Source organism: Mytilus trossulus, chromosome 2, assembly GCF_036588685.1.
Source record: "Mytilus trossulus isolate FHL-02 chromosome 2, PNRI_Mtr1.1.1.hap1, whole genome shotgun sequence".
Taxonomy (NCBI): Eukaryota; Metazoa; Mollusca; class Bivalvia; order Mytilida; family Mytilidae; genus Mytilus; species Mytilus trossulus.
In genome coordinates this window covers 87,175,244-87,203,168 of record NC_086374.1, presented here as the reverse complement: position 1 = coordinate 87,203,168, position 27,925 = coordinate 87,175,244, and the positions used below count along the sequence as shown (strand labels likewise).

The 27,925-nt window shown below is 30.5% G+C and overlaps 2 protein-coding genes across 4 annotated transcripts; one reads left to right on the top strand and one right to left on the bottom strand.

Annotated features, from left to right (window-relative positions):
- Positions 1-46: 46 nt before the first annotated feature.
- Positions 47-26,639, bottom strand: LOC134708241 (NADPH-dependent diflavin oxidoreductase 1-like). 3 transcript variants are annotated; one of them, XM_063568626.1, is made up of 16 exons: positions 26,515-26,639; positions 24,660-24,806; positions 18,170-18,247; positions 15,850-15,947; positions 14,773-14,871; positions 10,203-10,304; positions 9,503-9,712; positions 9,122-9,243; positions 6,369-6,541; positions 5,835-5,882; positions 4,899-5,006; positions 4,498-4,690; positions 3,119-3,178; positions 2,048-2,166; positions 1,535-1,626; positions 47-232 (listed from the first exon to the last, which is right to left on the bottom strand). In XM_063568626.1, the coding sequence occupies exons 2-16, from the start codon at positions 24,795-24,797 to the stop codon at positions 88-90; spliced, it is 1,785 nt and encodes a 594-aa protein (XP_063424696.1). In that variant the 5' UTR covers positions 24,798-24,806; positions 26,515-26,639; the 3' UTR covers positions 47-87. The 3 variants fall into 3 exon arrangements, with proteins under 3 accessions (XP_063424696.1, XP_063424695.1, XP_063424697.1); XM_063568625.1 differs by having other exon boundaries at positions 26,440-26,569; XM_063568627.1 differs by lacking the exons at positions 18,170-18,247; positions 24,660-24,806; positions 26,515-26,639 and adding an exon at positions 16,900-16,953.
- LOC134708242 (complement C1q-like protein 2) lies at positions 7,060-9,328 on the top strand. The gene is made up of 2 exons (XM_063568628.1): positions 7,060-7,259; positions 7,740-9,328. Exons 1-2 carry the CDS (start codon positions 7,172-7,174, stop codon positions 8,126-8,128), a joined length of 477 nt encoding a protein of 158 aa, XP_063424698.1. The 5' UTR covers positions 7,060-7,171; the 3' UTR covers positions 8,129-9,328.
- Positions 26,640-27,925: the final 1,286 nt, after the last annotated feature.

The following is a 27,925-nucleotide window of genomic DNA, read 5'->3' as shown; positions in this document are numbered from 1 at the left end:
ACTTGGCATTATCAAGTGGCAAAATTTAGATAACAATAGTCAAAACAAAAATATAAATTTTAATTTATTACTAGAATATATTTTGTGTCAAGACCATGTTTCGGCCTGGTATCTACGAGATTGTTCTAGTTTATGGATATACTGTTCTGCTTTGTCTTCTGTTTTACTACCACAATCCATTATCACTTGTTTAACTGCATCCTTTACATCATCTGGCATTCGTTTAGCATTTCTGGAAAGGAAAGATTTATAAAGATGTGAAACAGAAGCTAAGTGGTTTCTGATTATAATGGTTGATTATTTATAAAATTGAGAATGGAAATGGGGAATGTGTCAAAGAGACAACAACCCGACCAAATAAAAATACAACAGCAGAAGGTCACCAACAGGTCTTCAATGTAGTGAGAAATTCCCGCAACCGGAGGCGTCCTTCAGCTGGCCCCTAAACAAATATATACTAGTTCAGTGATAACGAACGCCATACTAATTTCCAAATTGTACACAAGAAACTAAAATTAAATTAATACAAGACTAACAAAGGCCAGAGGCTCCTGACTTGGGACAGGCGCGAAAATGCGGCAGGGTTAAACATGTTTGTGAGATCTCAACCTTTAGTTTATTTTATAGTTTAGTTTATAGTTTATTTTGGGTATTCAATATTTAATTGCTGAGAGAACTCAGTGAAAAAACTAGATGGTTTTTGAACACCTGAGAGAGAGAAAACAATGATTTTGTTAAGGATCAAAGCAATTACGTAATACAATGGTTAACTTAATAGTTTATTGTATTTCTTCTAAACTTCAATGCCTGATCTGCATCTTCTGTAATACATCTAAATATATCTCAATCTAAATATTTAAATTCAATCATTCAAAATAAGAGCTGATGCAAAACTGACAAGTTATTTGCTAGATTTAATTGACTGATGGATGCTTAATTATCAGCAGCTAACACTGGTTCACATTGGAATCAATTAACAAGCAGAAAATCCTTCTTTGTCTTTTTCAGAGAAATACCTCCTGTTTTATATTTTATAATCGGATATATAGTACATTACTAGTGTTACCATTAGACATTTTTTTTCATAAATAAGGCTGTCAGTTTTTTCGTTTGAATTGTTTTACATTGTCATTTCGGGGCCTTTTAAAGCTGACTATGCAGTATGGGCTTTCCTCATTGTTGAAGGCCGTACGGTGACCTATAGTTGTTAATTTCTGTATCTTTTTGGTCTCTTGTGGAGAGTTGTCTCATTGGCACATCTTCTTTTTTTATATTTGCAACATAAAACAAGTTTCCTACAATATTCCTCAGAAATTTGAAAATCTCTTTATTCCAAATTGAACCAATTGTGTCCATAATATGGCTTTGAGAGATAAGGCCACACAATAATCAGTCACCCTGAATTATAACTTACCCTGCCACTAAAAGTTGAATTATAACTTACCCTGCCACTAAAAGTTGAATTATAACTTACTCTGCCACTAAAAGTTGAATTATAACTTACCCTGCAACTAAAAGTTGAATTATAACTTACCCTGCCACATAAAACCAGCCACCATTTTCCAGTATATTCCACAGCATTAATTTACTTTCCAATATTTTATGTTGAACATATATTTTGTCATCCTAAAAAAACCCAAGAAACATGATATCTTTTATCATTCAAGGACTCAAGGTGCTATCTCATGGTTTTGTAGAAAAAAAATTCCAAGGTTTATTGGTTTGTAAAATTTTCATGATTCTACATGTTCTAGTTTCAAAACCTACATTCAATCTATTTATACTGTGGTGGATACTGTGGATTTGTCATTATTTGTTGAATACAATTTTTTCATTGATTTTGTGAGTACATGTACTATGTTCAAAGAATGACATATTTTAATGAATCTTTTACACAGACTTCTGCAAAACCACAAAATTAAATATCCAGGAACATGCAAGTTTTCCTAAATCCAAGAAAATTGTTACCCACAAAAATATATGAATCCACAGTAGTTAGTCTCACTTTCAATCATACCACATCTCCTTAGTTTTATATATAACCTACCTGATCCCTAGAAAAGGCAGTAAATAGGTTAAGTAATCCCTTGTTGACCAGAGCTGACCATTCATCCTGGCAATAGTAATCATTGTCTTTGTTTCTGCATCCAAAGTATAAAGTATTACCTTGAAATAAAAAAAATAGAATTACATTTTTGAAGTATCCAACAATAGGGCTCTCCACGGTTAGTTCGTCCATATTGAATAGGAGCAGATTTTCATAATGGAGGTAAAATAGTGTGAAAAATACGGGAACACATCATTTATACAGAGCAGTTGCTTAGAAACATGCATAGGATGTCCCACACTTTCATACTATTTCCACCTCTTTCCTGAAAATCTGCCCCCTAATCCAATATGGCCGACCTAACTGTGAAGAGCCCTTTTAAATGTATGTCAAATCTTTTTCTCTTGTATCAGTTATTCTCCCTTTTTTTTTTTATCTTGAATGATGGCATTGAGACAGCAGCAACTTAATTATGACCTTGACCTCAATTTTTTCATCAGTACTAACATAATAAAATTTGAAATTCATATTCTAAACAGTTCCCAAGTTATTGCACAGAAAATGTTGCCAGCCTGCTTGCTGTACTTCACCAATTAAATAACTGGATGTGTTCCTTTCGAAACCTAGGTTATAGAACAATTTGATATTAAAGTAAAACAAGGGATTCATAAGAAAACATTGGAAGAGAAATGTTGTCCAGTATTATTCCCTTTCCTGAGTAAACTAGGACATTGTGCAGAGATAAAAGAGGGACGAAAGATACCAAAGGGATAGTCAAACTCATAAATCTAAAACAAACTGACAACGCCATGGCTGAAAATGAAAAGACAAACAATAGTACACATGACACAACATAGAAAACTAAGGAATAAACAACACGAACCCCACCAAAAACTAGGGGTGATCTCAGGTGCTCCAGAAGGGTAAGCAAATCCTGCTCCACATGTGGATAACTTTTTGATTTAGCATGTGAATTTCCATATATTTATATATTCAGAGAGGAACAAAGGTGTGCCACTGCACATGTTAAATATAAACTATCAAGTTTTGTAAATATCTTGGTATTCTCACCTCCTGTTCCAGCAACTGTTCTTTCTTGTATAAAACTTCTGAATGGAGCACATCCTGTACCTAAATGAAAGAATAGAAACAAAATTCTCAAGCAGTCATCCTGGCAATAGTAATCATTGTCTTTGTTTCTGCATCCAAAGTATACTTGATTTGCATAGAATTTTTTTAATAAAATGCTGAAAATATGCTTTAAAGTGTTAATGCATTGGGAAACAAGAATGTGTCCAAAGTACTTGAATGCCCCACATCATTTTTTATGTTTGATGGACCGTGAAATTGGGTAAAAATTTATATTAGAAAGATCATAAGGAACATTTGGCATTAAAATTAGAAAGATCATATCATCAGGAACATGTGTACTAAGTTTCAAGTTGATTGGACTTCAGCTTCATCTAAAACTACCATGAGCTAAAACTTTAACCTGAAGCAGGACGAACAGATGAACCGAACATTAAACAAAAGAAACAAATGAATAGACAGACAGACGCACAGACCAGAAAACATAATGCCCCTCTACTATCATAGGTGGAGAATATAAACAAATATTTCATCAAATAAATTTAGGTCAGATATTCTTATGAATATCCTCTTCATATTGAATACAAGTTTTATTTAATCAGATGCAGACATTTCATAGTCAAAGTGTTCAGTTGAGGTACTACAGTCTACACAGGCGTCAAAATGCGTCATTATGGAGTAAAGAGGGTTGGCGTCAAAAGGTGTCCTAATAGAGTAAAGGGTTAAACTGCCTACCGGTATACCATTGTATGTAGTGTTTGATCATGGTTAGTTTTTATTAATTCATTTTTGTGGAATTATTGATTTGAAATTTTTTACACACTGGGCCAATCCTTTGTTATTTGTCCCTTTTCAAGTTTTTTGTGTGCATGAAACAGTATCTGTCCAAAATAATATATATATACCCTATTTCTGGTATTCATAGGTAGTTTCATGCAACAGTTTTTATGCCCCACCTACAATAGTAGAGGGGCATTATGCTTTCTGGTTTGTGCATTTGTCTGTTCGTTCGTCTGTCTGTCCTGCTTCAGGTTAAAGTTTTTGGTCGAGGTAGTTTTTAATGAAGTTGAAGTCTAATCAACTTGAAACTTAGTACACATGTTCCTTATGATATGATCTTTTTAAATTTAATGCCAAATTATAGTTTTACCCCAATTTTACGGTCAACTAAACACAGAAAATGATAGTGTGAGTGGGGCATCCGTGTACTATGGACACATTCTTGTTTGCATTTGTAAAAGAGTGCTCCATTTAATCGAGTTAACAATTACTGTCATATAAATAATTACAATCATGTTCAACAACTTGACACTGTAAGATTAAAATGTACAACTCTTGGTTGAAGGTCTTGACCAACATACCTGGACCCACCATAACAACAGGACAAGCTGGGTCAGTAGGGAAGGCTATAGTCCCCTTCTTTACCCACAGAGGCACGATTGTTCCTGGTGACATGCCAGCTAACCATGTAGAACAAACTCCAAGTCGAGGTTTAAACATCTTTGTCTTATATGTAACAACTGCCATTAAAACATGAATTTCATCTGGATACATCTGTGAAACAAAAACAAATAGAACATTATAAATCAGAACAAAATATAATGTATATATTTTAAAAATTTATTTCTTTATTTTCTATTTGAATAAGATATTAAAACATTTCATGTTTACTTCTATATAGCTAGATATCTTGGTTTGTATTATGCAGTCATAATGGCATAATCTGTTTTTGACTCGAGGGCATAAAATATAAGAGGCCTACCTTCTGTGATGAGGCTATAGAGAAAGACCTTGGTTGAAGTACAGGTATTAGATCAAATAGGTACTCAAATGGAATATTGGCACTAGTGTGGGGAAAATCTTGTAGAACCTGTCAATTAGAAAGCAAATATTTATATGTTTATACATTAAGTTAACAAATTATTACAAGGTTTTCATTAATAATGTGAATAACATGACTGAACTAACATTCTGATATCTGTTATACAAATCTATGCAACTTTTCTAAAATCGCAATAATAAACCTCAAATTTTGGTGATAAATGTTCACAATAATTTCTGGATTTACAGTTACTAAATTTTAAGCATGTGTAGTATGCATTCACGATTTTGAAAGTTTTCCTAGTGTTACAGCTATTTATAATAACCAGAGGTTGTCAGGAAAATATTTAACCCTGACCTAACTGCAAATTGCGTACAACACTTGAAATTCTCTGTCCATTCTTATATCTTACATTTCAGATAAAACTTGACATGACATGTGGACAATTCTGTGGACCTCTAAACTTCTACAGAATCTGTTGCATGTGTAACAGCAAATTTGTATTATTGAACTCAACACATTTTTAATAAAAACACTTTTTCACACATGTAGTTAGTCCTGATTGGAATTTACATTTCAGTTCAATGATGTGAAATGTAGACAATTGGGTAAAACATACATTGTTGGTAAATGTTAACTCCTCTAGTGACATCTAGGATTTACTGTCATACAAGTGAGAGGTTAAGCTAGCTATGAAACCAGGTTTTATCCACCATTTCCTACTTAAGAAAATGCCTGTACCAATTCAGGAATATAATAGTTGTTATCAATTCCTTTGATGTGTTTGAGCTTCTGATTTTGCCATTTGCTAAAGGGAATTTCCATTTAGAATTTTCATCAGAATTTTTATATAAAACAGAAACTTTCAAAAGTTACCTCTAAAATAGATCTTCTAACTCTGTTACAATAGGTATACAGCTCTTCCTATAAAACAAGTAATAGTATATTAAGTTAGTCTTCATTCAAATGTGCTTATTTGATATGGTGAATTTCCAAAAATGAAGAATACCTCATACCTGTCAATGATTGCAGTGAATTTCAAGTTTCAAGCTATTTTCTCATACTCACAACAAAGGAAATATTGTAAATAATTAAATTGTAAACAGCATCATTAAAAAAATCAAAAATATTCAGCTAGCATTTCTACATGGTATTGCAAGAATGAAATGAAAAATATATCTTTATTGTAGCAACTATCCCAATAACACCAATGGTACAAATTTTACTGCACCACATGCACATTTTGACAAAATAAATGTCTATATGATGTCTGAGGTCAAAATATTTGAAAATAAAAAACTTAAAAAAAAAAAAATGAAAATCATATCAACCAAAAAGAACGTTAAGTATTCCCAAAGCCAAGTAAGGAATAAGATCTTTGCATGAGGGATGTATATCAATACATTTCACCTGTCCTTCTGCTGTGCAGAATTCTTCTAATTTTTCCTTTTCCAATTCATTGTCAGCAAAATAAGATAACAATTCAAAGAAGGATCTTCTGGGTACACTGTTGATGTCTAAATAATGTTGTACTAAATACTGTACTGAACAGGGCTGTGGTAATGTGTCAGGTAATCCTATATCTATAAATAGAACAAATGTCATGAGAAAAGTAATGTACATGTATGTGCTAAGGATACAACATGATTGCTAAGCTGTAGTAAAATGTTCAATGCCATTGTATAAATGAGATATTAAAATTTGTATCATAATATTTCAGTGTGGTACAATCGTTAAAATTTGGTACAAGTTTTATAACTGCCTCAACAAAGCAGTTTACTCTCTTATAATAGGCAGTGGTGGATACAAAAATTTCATAAGGGGGAGCCCACTGACTGCCTATGAGGGGGTCTGCTGCAGTCATGTTTCAGTGATTCCTTTAATAATAATAAAAAAAAAATCTCACAAAAAGGCAGGCCTAGGCCCTCCATAAATCTGCCTCTGGTAGTGCACTGACAGAAACACTTAAGAATGACCCAGTTGTCAATTTAAATCACTTGTACAATGTTGATTCAATATTTTATGAAAACAAAAAGAGCACTTGTGATATAAATTACTTCAAACTTAACATAGGAAAGAACAAACATTAATTAACAACTTCCTTTAAGGAAGTATGACTGGGCAGGGGTTAACACAACAATTTAAGAATAATCATATAAACTATCAGGAAATATCTGAAGAAGCATACAAGCCTACAGATAGCTTGCATCAAAATGTTGAAGTTTTGGTTAATTCATTTGTTAACGTTGACCAACTTCTGTATTGCAGATCAGATATTTAACTTTGGCTGTGATTCTAACAGTAAGTTAATATTTTATCAATTTTTATAACCTTATAACTAAAATTATTTATACTCTACAACACAAATGCTTTGATCTTTTTTTTAAATTTTCAACTGAAATACTTCCTTTGTTCACTTCCATTTTGCAACAAACATATATAAGTAAATTTTCTACAAATAAAATCTTTTAAAACAAATTTGTTCAACACAATATTCAAAATTTTCAGGAATATTAAAAAAAAGTATTTTTTTGGTGAGCAGACCTCCATCCCTCTTAATGTAAAACTTATAATTGAAATGTTACATATTTTTTTTCTTTTCAGTCATGATTGTTTTCAAATATGATATTGTCTTATAAAAAAAGCTATTTGTTTGATTTTCAAACACTGACCCATGAACAAACTAATGTCATGATGACTGGGCAAAAATTCTCATGACTGAAATCTTTTATCTGCATTATCATAAAATTTCAATAAACAGTGACTTTTGTTTTGTTGCAGGTTACAACGAGAAGCCAGCTTTTCTTGCATTTGTAAAGCAGCACCTATCCATTCCTAATGAACAAATCATAAAGTTTGATGACGTCGAGACGAACATAGGAAACCATTACAATCCCTTGTCAGGAGTGTTTACTACACCAAAAGACGGGCTCTATGTGATGGGCTGCTTGATACAGGCACAAGCAGCTAATGATGTTCATTATAAATGGATGAAAAATGACACTTTAATCTCAAATGGACATGTTGGCAAAACAGAACATGCTAATTCACAAACTCAGAGTTTTGTAATATCATTAAAGAGAGGAGATCTTATTTCTATTACGAAAACTGGAGGCGGCAATATTCATGGTGACCGCTATTCCTATGTGTCTGGTTATCTGTTAAACTGATGTTTTGTGTCACAACAATTACAGACACATGTTTTTATACAGGGATTAAATATACTTAATACAAGTTCTGAGAAAGACTTTAGAATGCACTACACATGTCTTAAAAATTGCTTATTTAATAACAAAATAATAAGTTTTGTCTGTATTAATCTTATATATCTAACATTTAAAGACCATTCTAATAAAAATTTAGTTTCACAAGCCTTTTAACCTTTTTTTCTGCTTCCTTTCAGAATAGGTGTGAAGCATGAAATGTGAAAGGTGTTTCATGCACTAAACATCCAGTCGACCAGTATTCCTACTGTAATCATATGAGACCTTGTAGTGATGCCATTATGGCGAATTTATTACACTTCATGTTAAATTTCCTGTTTTTTATTGGTTTAAATACAAGAGTAAATTAAGTTAAATCAATTCACCTGAGTAATAATTAAAATGGGTTCACCTTTAAGTCTAATAGTCAAAAACAGTGTTGTACTCCTTAATAATACACTTCATACTAACAACCTTTTATTGAAGCAAATTGTTAGAATAGTTTACCAGTTGATCAGTCTGTGGAAAAAGAATTCAAACTGCAATTTAGTAAACGGTTTAAGCCATTGCTATTGTGACAACCTTAGCCATGTTAGCCCATTGAATAATTAGCTACAAGCACAGTAATAAATTTAAAGACCTATGCCTATGGGAGACAACTCCTGATAAATTTAAATTTTCACACTACATTAATATAGATTCTAGACATTTCTTCCATTCTTAAACTAGGGAGTGCAATTAAGTAACAAACAAATTTTTGTGGTGAAATATCCAATCAATTTCATCTCATCAGATCACTTTGATATTATTTGGAACTTAGAATTCAAAATAGACAGACTGTTAGAGATATAAGTAACATGTGACATATTTTCAAAATGATTTGTATATTGTAAAAATATTCAAATATCAAAGGTATAGCATGTGTAATTCAAATCAAATAATATAATGTTTACAGTTTACCTAGATCTTGCTGCTGTATATGGAAAAAGTTGTCATCTTTCAACTTCAAATGATTTATAAATTCTGTAACAGTTTCTGGAGAGTTCTGTGGCATAATCACAACTACATCTCCTGGTGAATAACTGAAAAAAGGATATTTTTTTTCATTTCTTAGTTGATGAATATGATTGTAAATGTTGTTTTATCAAAAAAATATCTTTTCCTACTTGTTGAGTTGTTTATTCTGAACCAAAAAGATAATTTCTTGAAATGTGCAAAAATCATTAACTTTTACAATTCATCATGAATTTCTTGACAGGCTCACACTAAATAACTTTTTAAAAGTAAATAAAAATTAAAAAAAGTTACACTCTCAAATCACATACTATGTTGATAAATTACCTTATATTTGAATTACTGATGTCAAATCTTATTAATCTAACATCTTGAAAGTGATCATGTGCTGTAACCCTTTCATTTGAGGTCATCTTGGCATAGAAAGGATTTGATTGGCCAGGAGCTGTGTTGCTGTGGTTACCAATTCTGTAATTATCTAATTCTGGATGTGGTGCTGTATTATCTAGAAAAGTTGCTGTATACCTTGATGGGGGTCTACAAAATAATAAATAAACACGATATAATAAAATATGTTCCCTTTACCTTATAACTGGTGACTTTTCAACTCTAATGGATTACAAGGAAATATATATTTTGGAAAAGGGAAGTTTCTGTGGATGAGGTGTTTATTATCAACTGCCACAGATCACTTCAACATATTTTATTTAGACATTTTAAACTGCTAGTATTATTTAGGCAAAAGTAGTTCAAATCTACTGATGGACAGTTTCTTCAACAAATAAATATATTAAATAAGCGATGTCTTGCTTGTTTGCCAGCAAAGTCATAACCAACACTTAATATCACAAGTTCAGGCTTGTCAAAGTATACAAATACCTGTACGTACAAGTAAATAAACAGATACATCCAAATTTTACTAGAGTATAAATCATTTTCCTCACAGGAGTACTCCCTGGATATGCCCTGTAATTCTAATATGAATAAAGTTCATTAGAAGTACATGATGCAAGTAGTTATTGCTTACCTGATACTACTACTGATTATCTCCCTTCCTGGAGGCAGTGGATAACTATTCAGAACCTCTTTCCACAAAGAGTCTAACCAAGGGTAAATAACTGCATCAGGTCTGAAATTTAAAGGCAGGAATTTTGATTAGAGTACAAAAATATGCATACCCAGTATTCAAAAAAATATAAACAGGTATTACATTATAATAGACAATTGCGCTTGGAAAAGGTAACCAAGTAAGATGACTTCCAGCACTAATGTTAATCAGTCACAATTTTTACATAAATGATACCACGATTGGGTATCATAAGAACCCTTACTTCTTACGTTACAGAAAAGACCGCTCTCAAAACATATTTGGATAATAACAAACACACATCTTATTGTCACAAATAACAGTTGAAAGAAAACTATAATATAGTCCTTCACTGTTGTAATAATAAACAAGAGGCTCTCAAGAGCCTGAATCGCTCACCTTAATTTTTTTGGTTAAATCTCTCATCAATGATTATTTTGGCTTTTCAATTTATTCAAATGTTCTTTGAATCCTTCTATTTTCTTCCAAAGCAAAAAAAAATCATTTTCTCCCATGTTCTATTTTAGCCATAGGAGCTATCTTTCTTGACATACAAGGAAATAAAATATAAAATTTATACTAGATACTCTGAAACTCATTTAGCCTAAGTTTGGCTGAAATTGATACAGCAGTTTCAAAGGAGAAGATTTTTTAAAGTAAGTCAACATGATGAACAAATTGTGAAAAAAGTCTTTAAAGGGCAATAACTCCTTAAGGTGGTATGGGTGTCTTCCTCCATCTTGGATTGTAAAAAACAGTGAACCAAAAGGTCCAGATTTTCTATCATGTTAGCAAAATTTGATACAAGAATGCAGATATTTAATATTAATTTTCATTTAAAAGAACCAATTTATAAGAATATAACTTATGAATATTAATATTTTTGCAAATGATGATAATTTTTGTTTGTTTTTTTATTTTTTTTAAATTGCCATTTTAAGGGGAGGTAACTCTTAAATAGTGCATTTTCTGTTGGATTCTACATGGAATTTTCCTATTTTGTATTTTAGCTGGAAAAAACTCACTGTGACCCTATCTTTTCTTTAGAAATTCTCAAAGCATTGTCTGAAAGCTATCTTCTCCTTAAGTATTTAACAATTCTATCATTTTGTTTAGTTTCTAACCACAAAATGGTGTTTTTTCCTGTATAATCCTTACAAAATGTCTCAATTTGTCGCGTCCTGTAGCTTGAAAAATACGCGGTGACCTATCATTTTCATTATTTATTTCGACATATATCAATAGATACTTCATTTTGGCAAAGTATGAACAAGTTCTATCATTTTTATTTTAGACTCCCATACCACCTTAAGGGGTCAATTGACTTATTTGTAGATCTTTTTTCTTTTTTTTTTTTTTTTTTTTTTTTATATAAATATAAATATTTTTTTTTTTTTATTTTTATTTTTTTTATCCAACATATATAATATACAACAGTACAGTTTTCAAACAATAAGTTCATATATATAAATGTAATATAATACAACCTATTAAAAAATGTATAGAACTTGAAAATAACATTTTGTTTGGATTTTATAATTGTATCTTATTAAAAAGGACATACAAAAAAAATATAGAGAATTAATAAATAAAAGAATTAAAAGATGATTAAAGAAAAAGAAAAAAAAACAAAAGCAACAAAAAAAAACAATATAAAAAAAAAAAAAAAAAAATAAAAAAAAAAATCATTTTGATGTCTGCTAATTTTTTCATAGTTGCTCATCCACCAAATTATCCTGTAAAGCCTCTTGGTAAATGCACCAAGCTTGATTAAACTTTTCAAAACATTTATTTTTAACTGATATCTTCTTCTCCAAAATATAATGATGCTTTATTTTTTCAATCAATGCTGTTAAACTTAATTCTCCTTTAAAATATCGTGTATTATATATATATTGTTTAATCCAGAGAAAAATATTGTTTTGAGGGTCACCTTTGTACATTCGTGATAAATTTCCAAACAAAAAAATATCCTGTGTAAATGGTATACTAATACCGTTATGGAGAAACCACATTTCAGTTTGCTCAATAAATTGTTGTACATAATAACAATCCCACAGTATATGTTCAATTGATTCAAGTTCAGTCTTACAAAAAGTACAATAAGGGATTTGCACAATCCCAATTTTGTTTAAAAACGTATTTGTTGCCAGAATTTTATGATTAATTCTATACTGAAGCCATTGTAGCTTAGTATTTTTTGTAATAGCAAATGGTAGTTGAAAAATCTTTTTCCAGTTTTGATTTTCTAAACCTAAAATTGCTTCCCATCTTTTTACTCCTGTAGGAACAGTGTTGTTTTTGTTTAGCACCAAATACATATCTTTAGATCCCTTTTTGCTTTTGAGAATGGTCTTTATAACTGATGGTATGAAAGGAGATACTAATTTATAATCTCCCCTTTTAATTTTTTTGGAAGTCTTAGTTAGCATAGAAATTATGCTATTATATTTCATGATGTCTATATCCATCTGAAAACACTCCTGAAATTGATAAAAATTTAGAAAGGTACCATTCTCCCCCACAATATCATTTACATATAAAATACCCTTACTATGCCAGTCTTTGAAAAAAACTGGTTTGTTATCAATTTGGAATAGGTTATTCATCCAAATTGGACTGGAAAGAAAATATTCCCAGTCGTGCAAATTCATTTCTTTTTCAATTACCATTTGCCAAGCACCCAGTACATCTTTCCAAAATTTATTCTTAATACTTTGCTGTAGTTGCTTTACATAGCTATTACCACAACTAAATAATCTATCTTTATCAACATATGACAAAAATATATTTCGCCATTTACAATCATTTCTACAAATTCTTCTAATCCAAGTACATTTCAAAGCATTTATAAAAGCATGTAAATTAATCATTTTTAAGCCTCCATCACAATAATCTTTTTGTATTACATCTTTTTTCACTCTATGAACTGGTGAGTTCCAAATAAACTTATACATCAGTTCATTTATCTGTTTAATAATATCTTCACTTGGATTAGGTAGTGACAATATTAAATGATTTAAAATTGGCAACATAAGTGTCTTTACAACAGTAGTTCGACCAATAACAGTAATGTTACGTCTAGACCATTGTTTGACTAGTCTTTTTATTTTTACAATATTTTCATCATAATTGATTTTAACTAGTTTTTCTAAATCAACATCAAAATTAACACCCAATAATTTAAAGGATGTGCTTCCCCAAGTAAGATTTTGATTTGTACTAAGTGTCTCTGTGCTGTACTTTTTACTTCCAATCCAAATGACATGAGTTTTGGAAAAATTCATATTCAAACCAGATATTTTAGCAAACCAATCTAGTTCCAATAATGCCTCATTTAAAGATTCTTCACTACCATCTAGAAGTAGTGATGTATCGTCAGCAAACTGCGAGAGTTTGTGTTCAACATCAAGAACTTTGATTCCATTTATATTTTTGTTATCTCTTATTTTTAACGCTAAAATTTCAGCACAAAGAATGAAAAGATAAGGCGATAATGGATCACCTTGCCTACAACCCCGTTCATTTGTAGATCTTACTTTGCTTAACATTTTTGCTAATAACAGTTTATCTGTATCTATAATAATATTCAAGATAATAACTTAAAACTGCAAAATTTCTTAAAAATCATCAATTCAAGGGCATTATACCTGAAAAACCAGTTACCAAATTCGGCTGAAAATTTCAGGACAGGTAGACCTTGACCTAATAAATACTTTAAAACTTCTTGTCTTATTTGCTCAAAATGCTGGAGTTTTTAAAATATAAGCCAAAAACTGCCTTTTACCTTGTGTTCTATTTTTAGCCATGACGGCCATGTTTTTTGACGAAATAGAAAATAAAACACAAACTTTATTTCATACACCCTACTGATCATTCAGTTGAAGTTTGGTTGAGTAGTTTTAGAGGAGAAGTTTTTTTTAAAGTTAGCAAATATGATGAACAAATTGTGAAAAATTGTCATTAAAGGGCAATAACCCCTAAGGGGTCAATTGACAATTTTGGTCATGTTAACTTATTTGTAGATCTTACTTTGCTGATCAATTTTCTGTTTACAGTTTATCTTTATCTATAATAATATTCAAGATAATGACCAAAAACTGCAAAATTTCCTTAAAATTACCAATTAAGTGGCAGCAATCCAACAATGGGTTGTTTGATTCATCTGAAAATTTCAGGGCTGATAGATCTTGACCTAATAAACATTTTTACTCCATGTCAGATTTGCTCTAAATGCTTTCCTTTTTGAGATATAAGCCAAAAACTGCATTTGACCCCTATGTTAGCAATGGCCACCATGTTTGTTGATCAAAACTTCGGATACAATTTATAAACTAGATACCCTAAGGAACATTCAGTTAAAGTTTGGAAGTATTTGGCCTAGTAGTTTCAGAGGAGAAGATTCTTGAAATAGTTTAAGACGACAGACGACGACGGACGTCAAGTGATGGCATTAGCTCACTTGGCCCTTTGGCCCAGGTGAGCTAACAACATAGTACGTTGAACATACCCTAAATCATGTTGATCATCTGCTAAAGCCACAGGTACCAAACTGTCAGCCCCTAACTGTTGTAATCTTTTATATAACTTCTTAGCTACAAAGTTAAATCTGAAATATAAAGCTAACAATAAAAACTGCAGAATAACTATATGAAGTGGTTAATGATATTTCTTAGGTTTAAATAAGCAGAAATTGAGAAAGTGTAAAAAACAGTAAATAGACTATTGGATCAAATAAAAATTGGGTTTTTACTAGACTTCAATTTTTTTAGTTATATAAATTTTTATTCTTAATAGAAAACAAGGAACCTGCACCTTTGCAATCTCTTTGATTATGAAAAATAAATTTATCTATTTCTACTGAAGTGCTCGTCTGCAAGACAAAAGAATTATGAGATGAGATACAAACACTCATGTAAATTTTAAAGGTAACAATATGTAGGCTAGGTATAACTGCTTTATTGTTTTATTCTCTTTGATGTTATCTTATCCCTAATATTTTGAATTCCAATTTTTAGGCATTCTGTTTAATGGTTTGTGCATCTGTTAGTTTGACTGTCCTTTCGTTTGTCAATCAGTCAGTCCCACTTAAGGTAACAGTTTTTGGTCAAGGTAGTTTGAATAATATAATTGAAGTCCAATCAACTTTAAACTTAGTACACATGTTCCCTATCATCATGGTGATATGATCTTTCTTATTTCAATGTCACAATAGATTTTTCACCCCAATTTCATGGTCCACTGAACATAAAAAATGATAGTGCGAGTGAGACATCTGTGTACTATGGACACGTTCTTGATCTAAATATTTTGATCATAAATTTTAGATTATTGTGGTTCAACTGTTGCTTAATCACATGGAAAAGGATGGCAGAGGTAAATATTCATTTGCATTCATCATAGAATTAAGAAGAATCTTTATTTATTTTACCAAGCACTATAGTTTTACATTTAATTTGTAAAGAGAAATAAACAAACAGTCACAGTTGGCATGAAAAGAGAGTACAGGAATTTTCCTTTGAAAAAAAAAAATCCAGAACACTTCTTTTGAAAGTACCAGATATTTAATTGGTACATGTATACTTACTTTTGGTAAGCAGAATCACCAAGTCCTAACATAGCATATGACATCTGACTCAGTGAGTTGACTGGTAAATTCTTCCTTAGTATGAACCTCCAAAACATCTACAGAGAAAATAACAGATCAAGTATATTTAATATGCTAATAACTTTAACTAGTTACCAATTAATGTCTATTTTCATTTCAAAACACATATGCTACTGTTGCAGTAATACTCTCACGGTAAGATGTTGTTTGCAGTTTCAATAACACAATGACAAAGACAAATATGTTAGGATGGCTAGCGTAAAACTGCACATTCAGGTGGACATGAAAAGACTCGGCACCATTTGTTCTCTTTTCTTCAGTGTCAGGAAGTGATGCCCTAATGATTGATGGTTTCCAAATTGCAATGGCCATCTATATAAAATTCCAACATATAATCTGCAAACTTCATGCATTTATCATCAGATGGAGCATGGCCTATTAATTCAACAAAGCATTCTTCAATCATGTCAGTTGGCAAGTAAGCAAATATTGTTTAACAAATCCTTACAAGAGTCAACTTGTTATATCTAGTATATTGTAGATATAAGATCAGAAAATTTTCTTTATTAAAAAAATAAAATAGATAATTTATCTACTATATACAGAAGCATATTAGCACCACATATTTTTTTTCTTCATATGTTTGCTTTATAACGTAAACATTTGCGATATAACGCAAAAATTATCCCAAAAGTTTGCGTTACAACGCAAAGATAGGAAAAAATAAATATGTGTGGCGTTAATACGCTTTCTTAAGTATATTTTCAAATATTATAATTTACCAGGTAAATTTCTGGAAAAGTAATAAATACATATGGCGGAAACGTAGTATTGGGAATATGAAAAATTAGTGGAAATGCAATACGCTCATTTATACCTTCAGATTGTCTGGTTGGTCACCTTGACGACTTGTGGAACATACAAATATACTAACTTAACATATTGTAAATACCTGTCATATTGTCTGGTGGGTCACCTTGACCACTTGTAGAACAAACAAATATTACTAACTTTATATATTGTAAATACCTTCATATTGTCTGGTGGGTCAACTTGACCACTTGTAGAACATACAAATATTACTAACTTAACATATTGTAAATACCTGTCATATTGTCAGGTGGTTCACCTTGACCACTTGTAGAACTAACAAATATTACTAACTTACAGGCATGGGGTAATCGTAATCAGTAATCGTAATCAGCTGTAATCGATTTCATTTTGTAGTGTAATCTTATGTAATCAGTAATGCCATTTCTGATTACAAGTAAACATAATGTAATTGATTACATTGCCAAAAACAGGTGTTATCATGATTACATTTAGATTACTTTAAGATTACATTTAGATTATTTTAAGATTACATTTAGATTACTTTAAGATTACATTTAGATTACTTTAAGATTACATTCATATGATTACTTGCTGATTACAAATCTTGTATACTGGTATATAGGAAAATAGTTTTTGATAGACAATATGAAAATTTAGATAGAGCATGAATAAAAAAAATCATGAAACTAGTATTCACTATGATGGCACTTTGTTTAATGTGATAAATAGTATCATCTATATAACAAGTTTTGTATAACCAGTGTTTGTTAGATTGACCTCTTATGATATAAGAGTGTCTTGAAAGCATTTTTGTTCATTGATTGAACACGTCTGATATTAACTCCAATTTCATATAAGTATGCCCAATATTTTTATAAAATTACAATAAAATTCAAAAGCAGAAAACATTTAGTTCCAATTTGACTTTGAGGGTCGACATACATAACTGCATGAGCCCTTTTAATTCAAAATGGATTTTAAAATCATATTTCCTTTTTGACAATTTTAATAAATTTTGTTATCCATAAATATTATAATATATATGTATTCAATATTTTCAAACAAATTGTTACAATTAACCACTTATAACTTTATTGATATTGCAATTATAACAATAAAATTTTAATACCCAAGCTAACCTATTGTTTGTTAAAAAAAATGAAAGTAGTAATTAACACCTGTAAAAACATTGATAGATGTGTCAATTATGTCCCCACTGACAATAAAGCTTTATACTAAATTGATTTTTCCTTATTTGTCCAATTTTTTGGTAAATTAGGCAGTTGGTTAAAATTTATAGAAAAACAAAGTTATATCTTTTACATAGAGAAAGGACACTTGTCTATAGCTATGTTATCAAATGACACATGTTACACTGTACTTGTCTAAATTCTGGTTAGTCACCTTGACCACTTGTAGAACAAACAAATATTACTAACTTAGTAACTTAACATATTGTAAATACCTTCATATTATCTGGTGGGTCACCTTGACCACTTGTAGAACATACAAATATTACTAACTTCTCCTGGATCAAATTAGACTGAAACACAGAATTATTTAAATGGCTAAATCATACAAGAACAGCAAATATTTCAAATTAATAAAGAATATATAGATTAAAAAAAGATGATCTTGACATACTTACAAAAGATCTTGTAAGAACCCATGATTTAGAAATAATTGTTACCTCTATTGTGACCAAACTATTTCAAAGATTTGAATCAACAATGGATAAGAAGCTAAACACTAAATTAGTAACAGTACAGAAAGAAATGCAAGAGATGCAAAACAAGTTTGAAGCCTTATCAATAGAAAATGAAGAACTTAAAAAACAAATTGACCAAACCAGAGATGTAGTTATTAAAAACAAAAAAGGCTTAGAGGATTCAACCAGAATGAACCAAGAGGCATTAACTAGTGCAAACTATAATGAGCAATACTCTAGGAAAAACAACATCAAAGTCATGAACTTTCCCAGACGTGATGATCAGAATTTGCGATCAGACTTTATAGAAACTGTGAGAAGGGATCTTAATGTTCACCTTGAAGAGCGGGATGTTAATTTAATTCTTTATTTATTTAAAGAGGATTGCCAACAGCCAGAGGCTACGCGTGGATCTCCTCAACATAGATATATACAGATTCACAATTATCAAAGTTTTGAATACAAACATGTTAAACACAAGACAAGACAATATGTACAGGACAAGACATACAAATACTACACACCCATCCAATCACTCGCTCATTCTTACTCACATGCACACGAATTAACAAACATGTATGATTCAGTAATATAAAATAGTGATTATGGAAAGACAATTTTGAGCACAATCAGGTCAAAAAAGTTTTTAAGCTATCGAGAAAATCTGTTCGAAGATTTAATAAATCGAAACACACACTCAAACAACTCTAAATTAGTATCATCAGACAAATCATCACTACCTTCTATTAATATTTTGCTCAGATAGTTGGGACATAGATCCCGCAACATTGCTATATTTATATCTGGACAAAGCAGATTCTTAATTCCAAGTAGAAGAGTAATCCGATAGTTCGTGTAACGGGCGCAATGAATTAAATAGTGCTCAGTGTTTTCAATGCAGTTACCTGGGCAGAAATCGCAAAACCTATTTAATGTTAGATTATATTTATACAAGTGGTCATTAAGAGCACTTAGCCCTAAGCGTAATCTAGTATGAATCTTTTTCTCATAACCATGTCCTTGTGAATATATTTTTTTACTACACAAATTGAGATTCTTCTTTAACAACCTTTTGAAACTCGCGGGATGTTGTTGCAATCCACCGCTTACCATCAGACAAACCTGGACCAAAACCAATGATAGTTAGACTTTTCAATAGTGATGTTAAAAGAAAAGTGATGGTAGAGAGAAAAAACCTGAATAACAAAGTACGCATTAGTGACGATGTTACCTGGAGAAACGTGCAGCTTATTAGTAAACTGAGAGACATGAACTGTTTTGAATCTGTATGGTTTTACAACTCTGGAGTATATGGTAGAATGGAAGATGGTTAACAACTGAAGTTTAACTTATTTGATAATATAAGGACAAGGTTACAAAACAGAAAATAGACAAAATGTATTGAAATTCTTGGTTTTAACTGAAATTAATAGAAAATGTTTTTACAAGTACTAATATTGACACCTTAACTAGTAACTGTAAAATTATACACATTTATATCTAGAAATAAGAAATAATTTAACTACTTATATTGAAATCTGCTGACTCAATGTTTTCTTGTTTGTTTTTGTTTTAATTTTGTATTATCTCCCTTGAATCAATATGTCACAAGTATTTCTGCTGTAGATTATGTTTATACAATAACTATTTTATAATAATAAGAAATATTGATGATAATTTATATTATATAGAAACTTTATGGTAAAATTAGTATACTTAAAACCTAGGCATATATATACAATCATGACATTTATAATGTTTAAGGTGACCTAACTTGTATTTTTTGTTATCTCCCTTGAGTCACTTATTTCTATTATTCTTATAATTGAAAATGTAAATATTTACTTCTCACAATTACAATTATAAGTGACACCTATGGCAAATGTTAATGTAAAGATATTATTCTGTAAAAACTAAAAAATTGTGAAACATTGTTCATAATTATGAAAATGCTTTATCACAATTGTCATATTCAATCCATTGAATATTTTTTTAAACTTTTTCTCATTTATTTTTCTATTTTTTTTCATTTATTTTTAAACACTCCTGTGAAAATTATCCTGTTTGACATCCCCATTCTTATTACTTTTTTGTGTTTACATCATTATTGGAAAATAATTTTTATTTCTTTCATTCAACTACTTGATGTAATTTGGATGCAATCATTTTACTATCAATGAGTTCATTAAAGATTTTGTCTGTTAATTGTCAAGGCCTTCGTAACACATTAAAAAGAAGAGACGTATTTGAAATGCTGAAGTCAAAGAACTGTAATATATATTGTATTCAGGATACTCATTTTACAAATGATATAGAAAACATAGTGAGATCTATGTGGGGTTATGAGTGTTATTTTTCATCTGTTAGCTCAAACTCTAGAGGTGTAGCTATTTTGTTCAATAATAATTTTGAATGCAAAGTATTGAAAGAAAAAAAAGATATAAATGGAAACTATTTAATTTTAGATATTCTTGTAGAAAATAGAAAGATTACTCTTGTATGTCTATATGGACCAAATACAGACAATCCTGATTTTTTTTCTAATATTATGTCTGTTATTGATGATTTTGAAAATGAATACTTTGTTATTTGTGGTGATTTCAATCTTGTCCAAAACCCATGTATAGATTATTGCAACTATGTGAATATTAACAATTCGAAAGCTAGGGAAAAAGTATTGGAATTTATTGAAGAAAGAAATTTGATAGACCCGTATAGAGAACTTTTTCCAGATGTACAGCGATACACCTGGAGGAAGAGAAATCCTTTTAAACAGGCTAGATTAGACTTTTTTCTTCTTACTGAAAATTTTTTAAACAGTCTAAAAAATTGTAATATACTTCCAAGCTATCGGTCAGATCACTCTATGATTTTGCTAGATTTAGAATTTAACCCTTTCATTAGGGGAAAAGGTTTGTGGAAGTTTAACAACTCTTTATTATATGATATAGACTATATAAATACTATTAAGCAAAAAATTCAGGAAGTGAAAACACAATATTGTGCTTTAGTTTATAATATGGAAAATATTGACAAAATAGATAATACAGACATTCATTTTAGAATTAATTGTCAGCTTTTGCTTGAGACTCTTCTTATGGAAATTAGGGGGAAGACAATTTCATACTCAAGCTATAAAAAAAAGCAAGACGAAAAAAGGGAACAAAATCTTCGAAATGAAATAACTCAATTAGAGGAAAGAGTTGATGAACATTCCATTAACGCATTAGAAGCAAAAAAACATGAGCTTGAAAGTTTACGAACACAAAAATTAAAAGGGAAATTAGTAAGATCCCGTGTCCAATGGATACAGGAAGGGGAAAAACCTACTAATTATTTCTGTGGCTTAGAATCACGCAATTTTATGAGCAAAATTATTCCCAAAGTAGAGAAAGAAAATGGGGAAATTATAACAAAACAAAAAGATATTTTGAATGAAGTTAAATATTTTTATGACAATCTTTATAAAAAAAGGGATACTAAAAGTACTTTAAATGATCTTAAAAAAGACTTGAAAAATTTAAATGTTCCTATACTTTCATCTCAGGAAAGAGAAAGCTTGGAAGGTACAATTACTGTTAAAGAAGCTGGAGAAGCATTGAAAAAAATGAAAAACAACAAAACCCCTGGAACGGATGGTTTTTCAGCAGAGTTCTATAAATTTTTTTTCACCTATACATAGAGTTAAGAAGGATATTCTAATCAAAGACTATTTGGAGGGTGGTTTGAAAATGCTTGATTTGAATATGTTCATTACAGCACTTAAATCAACATGGATTAGGAGGATTTTGCAGAGAGAAAGTAAATGGCAAAATATTTTCATGTCAAATATAGATAAAAGAAAGTTGTGGTGTTGTGGTGTTGATTATATTAGACAACTGTATATGGCAGTTAACAACCATTTTTGGAAAGATGTACTAAGATCCTGGGAAATGATTATTCAAAAAGAAAGAAATTTTACTTATGATTAATTTTTATCAAATCCACTATGGCTAAATAATAATATTAAGATTGGTCATAAATCAGTATTTTATCAAGATTGGTTCAAAAGTGGTATTAGATTTGTAAATGATATAGTTGACCAAAATGGATTGTATATTTCATTTGATCAATTTAAGCAAATATGTAACATTAACACAGATTTTCTTAAATTTAGCAGTATTATTTCGGCAGTGAAAGAGGCATCCAAATCTTTCCCTAAAGGATCTTACAAATTAGCGTGTCCTTTTATACCATCAGGTCTACAAATATTTTTAAAACATTGTAAAGGATCAAAAGATATGTATTCTGTACTGACAAGAAATAATGTTATTCCTACTGGACAGCTTAAGTGGGTTAAAATTTTAGGTGAACAGAACTTGAACTGGAAAAAGATTTTCAGACTGCCTTTTGCTGTTACTAAAAATAGTAAATTACAGTGGCTGCAATATAGGATTAACCATTGCATTATTGCCACAAATCAATATTTAGTTAAAATAAAATTGACTGATGATCCTTTGTGTACATTTTGTAAATCAGATAATGAGTCTATAGAACACCTATTTTGGAATTGCAATACTGTACAAGATTTTCTACAGGATGTTGATAACTGGTTCCTTTCTGGTGGAATAAGTCTCCCAATGAATAAATTAAACTTTCTTTTTGGAGACTTATCCAAGATATTTCCCAACAACCCATATAACATGACTTTTCTTTATATTAAACAATATATGTATAATTCTAGATGCTTTAAAAAGAATCTCTCATTGCAAGCAATTATAATGAAACTGAAAGACATGTATAAATTAGAGAGTATGATAGCTGTAAAAAATAAAAAGATAACTGAATTTGACAATGTATGGAATGTTTTTGAAAAACTATTATTGTATACCGGCTAATGTCTTTTTTGTTGTTGTTACAATTACTTATGACAACTTAATTATAATCTTTTTTAAAGAAAATATTATTGCCATGTTATGTACTTGATCATAATTATGTGATATTAAAAATAAAGATAGGGATGTAACTGGATAATCCATTTGAGTTTTGTTTTTATTTTTAGTTTTTTTGTTTTCCTTCTTTATTTATTTATTTTTTTTCTATTTTATTTTACTTTTTTTTATTCTTTTTTATTTCTTTATCTTTTCAATAGAAAATGTAAAATATTTCCAATTAAGATTTATTTATAAAAATGATATTGTATTTATCTTATATGTATTATATTGTATGTATATCATGTATATGTTGTAATTGTTGGAAATAAAAAAATCAAAAGTTAAAAAAAAAAAAAGAATATATAGATTACAAGAAATATCTAATTATAGAATTTCAACATTTGATCCTAACTTTTTTAAATTCTCAAATAAAGTACAAGCTAAGCACCTGGAGTGGGTTTCACAATAAAACTTACGATTAAGATTGAGGAACAATGAACAATTCAGCATACTTACGTAAATCTTAGTTGAATTTCTTTTGTGAAATTAGTTTTCGGTACAGTCAGATCTATAAGGATAGCTCCACTTTAGGGCCGCATGTACAAAATTTACCCTTAATGATCCCGAGTTACATGAAAAACTGTACCGCAGTGGAATACACACCAAATGTAATTCTAAATTGCTTGATTGATTGATGGTGTCTGAGGTCACGTTCAGCAATCTTTGCTATAAAATGCCTGCTGATTTCTATTGGCAGAGAAAGCAGAAATTATCAAAACAGAACCACTGAAATTGGACAGGAAAACTGGCAATACCAGTCAGACCCTTTTAATAATAAAACTTTGTTACTTGGAAACATAAAATCTAAATTAAAAAAAAATAAAAAGGGAGCTCATGTTATTGGATATAAACAACTCACCAAAATGTCTTGCAAGTTGGTGAAAGCATTCTCTAGTTATTACCAGAAAACTGGATTTTTTTTAATGAATAAAACCCCATATCTAGGAAATGTACCATCTAAAAATTCATAAAAAACGAAAGGGAGCTCATGTCAATAGATATAAACAGTTCACCCGAGGTTTATGCAAATTTATCAAAGCTTTTTGAGTTAATGTCCAACATGTTGACGATGGACAGACAGATGGATAGATAGACGGACAGACAGACAAACAGTATACCATAATACGTCCCATCAATGAGTGTATAAACAGCAGTGCATCTCAACATAAACATGAAAAAGATAGTAATTTCATGCTTTTCAATTTTTTTCATTTTTTTATCATTTAAATTATTATATAAATACAAGATAGTTTATCCTAAAAACTGTCTCGTACAATATCATAACTGTCAAGGGCAGTAACTCTTGCTGAAAAATGTCTTCTTTTAGCCTCTCTGTAAACTTTATCAGCAACATCTTGAGCTGTTCCTGTTTGACTTCCATACAAAATCAATAATTTTCTGTCAATCTCCATTTCTTTTTACTGAAAAAAAAAAGAAAAGAATAGAGTCATAATAATCACTACCTAATCCTTCTTTTGTTTTTTATTGTAGTACATGTACAATCATAAAAATTTTAATCAACCCTCTTGCTGCCGACCTTTTTTCAAGGATGCCAGAAAATACGACAGCTCAACGTCTGTGACGTAACATGCCAAACAATGACCTCAATCGATATATGGCGTCACGACATAATGACCGTTACATTTGGGACCTATGGAAGAAAAACATACATGTAACACTGTTTAATCATCAGGCTTTTAATTGAAAGAGATACAGCATTGATGAGTAGCTAGCATTTAAATTTAGCCATGGACATATGTGTCCCTCCAACACTGCTGGTTTGGACATATGTGTCCCTCTGGCAGCAAGAGGTTTAACATAGCAACATATCAGTTTGTTCAAATAACATGCAAGTCCATTTATAAGTAAATTAAAGAATTTTTTTTTATAAACTTTTTTCATCAGATGATATTTCTTGCCGTGGAAGATAAGTTTGTCCAAGTTTCTTAACAATCTATGAAGGAAGTTACAGATGTATGCTCTTTAGCGTCAGATGTCAAACTGTCATTTTAGAATGTCTCAAATAATTATTTTATAGCAGACTTTGTGGTATGGGCTTTGCTCATTGTTGAAGGCCGTATGGTGACCTTTAGTTATTAGTGTCTGTGTCATTTTGATCTCTTGTTGATAGTTATCTCATTGCCAATCATACCACATCTTCTTTTTTAATAATTAGTAACCATTATTTTTTTAAAGAGAATTAACATGATTCGTCAAAATCAGTCAACTTCTTATTCTTCATGCATTAAAAATTACGGTATTAAAATGATATTTGGCAAAATATTTTACCAATATATTCATAATGGCAGTACCCTCATTACAACCCTTCTGAATGGGGGTATATATTTTTGATGGTACAAGTTTGCAGTGGTACGACTTCCCAGTGGTACGAGTTAACTTTTTTGGTACGAGTTAACATGGTACGAGTTTTCGTTGGTACAAGTTAACTTGCTTCCCATTCATCGACCCATTATTGATTTTTACAGAGATCCCTGTAGGGCGAGGTGGAAGCAAAAAATTTGGTTAGCTTTCTAGTTCTCAATCTGGGTGTTGTACATTGTATATGTATCCCATTTGAAATGATTTACAAAAATGTAAACACCTTAACGTTATTTGTCTGCCATTACTGGACATCACAAAGGTTCCCCTAAAATTTCAACATCATAATAAAATATATTGACGCCACAATGGAGAAGTGATTCTTGTATGACCTCAATAGTTCAAGGAAGGCAGATTCCCAGGTCAATCACGAAAGATTTTCAAATAGCGATAAGATGTATTTGCGCTATTCCAGTCTGACCCAAAAATCTGTCCCGCTTGAACTATACACCTTATGGCTAATCCTGGCTGACCTGGCTGCTTGAACTTTTTGTGATATACAGTAATGAAGGACAAGTAGCGATAAGGTGTATAATTGGTTATATAGTTAATATTTTTGTTATTGTTTGCTGCTTCATAAAAATTAGTGACATATCCTTTTCTTCAAATAAAAAGAAAACAAACTCCATGTAAGAGTTAGGTTACCAAGACCCGAGATAAAAGAAATGGACTAACGTGTTTTCGGATTTAAGATCAACTATTCATTTCACATTTTCCTTCATCATTCACATTTTCCAAATTTTGACTTACTGGTTTATTATGTTTACATTTCACTACATGCTGACGTCCTTTACTCATTGACAGCTAGGAACCAGAACAAAATTCGCTCTCGGCAGAGCGTTTGAAGAAACAACATTTTTTCCTTGTACAGTTTGTTACTTTCGTACGACGATCAGGAAATGTTGAGACTTTGTTTATAAAAAACTTTAGAGCAAAACCAAATCATTTCGAGGAGATCAAACATAAATATTACCATTTGATGATACAGGTACAGTTTTTCATGAATGGTACATTGAGTCAGGGACGTATATATAAATCCTTGATTGAGTAAACAAATCCTTGGCTACATGCATATGGAGACCTCAAAGATAAAAAAAAAAATGGTTCTCTAAATACTTTCAGTCAAAACTAAAAGTAAATCATCAATATACAATTTATTCAAGTTTGTCTGTCATAATTTGAAGTACAGTGGAGTACCCGGTGTCCGCGCGGCCGTTGATACCGCGCATTAGCTGATTTCGTCATATCAAAACAGTAGCACTAATAAAATCGTTCTTGTTATTGTTTTAGCCTTCCGAAGGGATGAATAAGAATAAAATTGATAAGTTCAAGAGTTCAATAATAACTGTAATCCCGTGATATACAATATTTGGCCAATTTCCATTAAAAAAATTACATCATCAGATAAAATTTGTTTTATTTTAGTCAAATTTAAATCAGATTGAAATATTTTTTGCTCTGCATCCTTGGCAGTGTGCTTGGTTCATACATGTGATGGACTGTGAAACTCAGATCAGGAGATTTGGAAATTTTGGTCAGGAGATTAGGACTCAGATCAGGAGGTTTTTTATCGACATAAATTTTGTCGTAAATGTAACCGTATGATGTAGAAATTGTGTTTTTTCTTCAAATATCCATCAAATTGTAATATGTTTGTAGTACCCTTATTGCCTTTCTATTTGAATAAAATAAAATATTAAGAAGAATGTGTTTCTTGTTTTGTTTTGTTTTGTTTTTGATAAATGATTGTTCACTGCTTGCAAATAAATCATTAAATTTATTTATCTTATCTGTATAGATTTTTATTCATGTCTCCATCTCCTTATCATTGGTAAATGTATAGACAAATAAGAAAGAAATAAGCTCTACATGTATATTTGCAACATCATAAATTAATTAAAAAAAAAAACATACACTACCACTAGTACTGCATGGCTTTTAAGCATTATGAAAGTCATATTTGTAGAAAACTTAAGAAAACTCAAACAGTGTAAAATGTTTTGCTATATCTTGGCTTACACAGTAAAATCTAGTATATACTAACATCTTCAATTCTCAATCCCAAGGTTTTACTAGGATTTACACTATCTAAAACGTTTATTAGTCTAACCAGAGACACATATTGTATTATATGTCTCTGGTCTAACTGTATTTATTATAA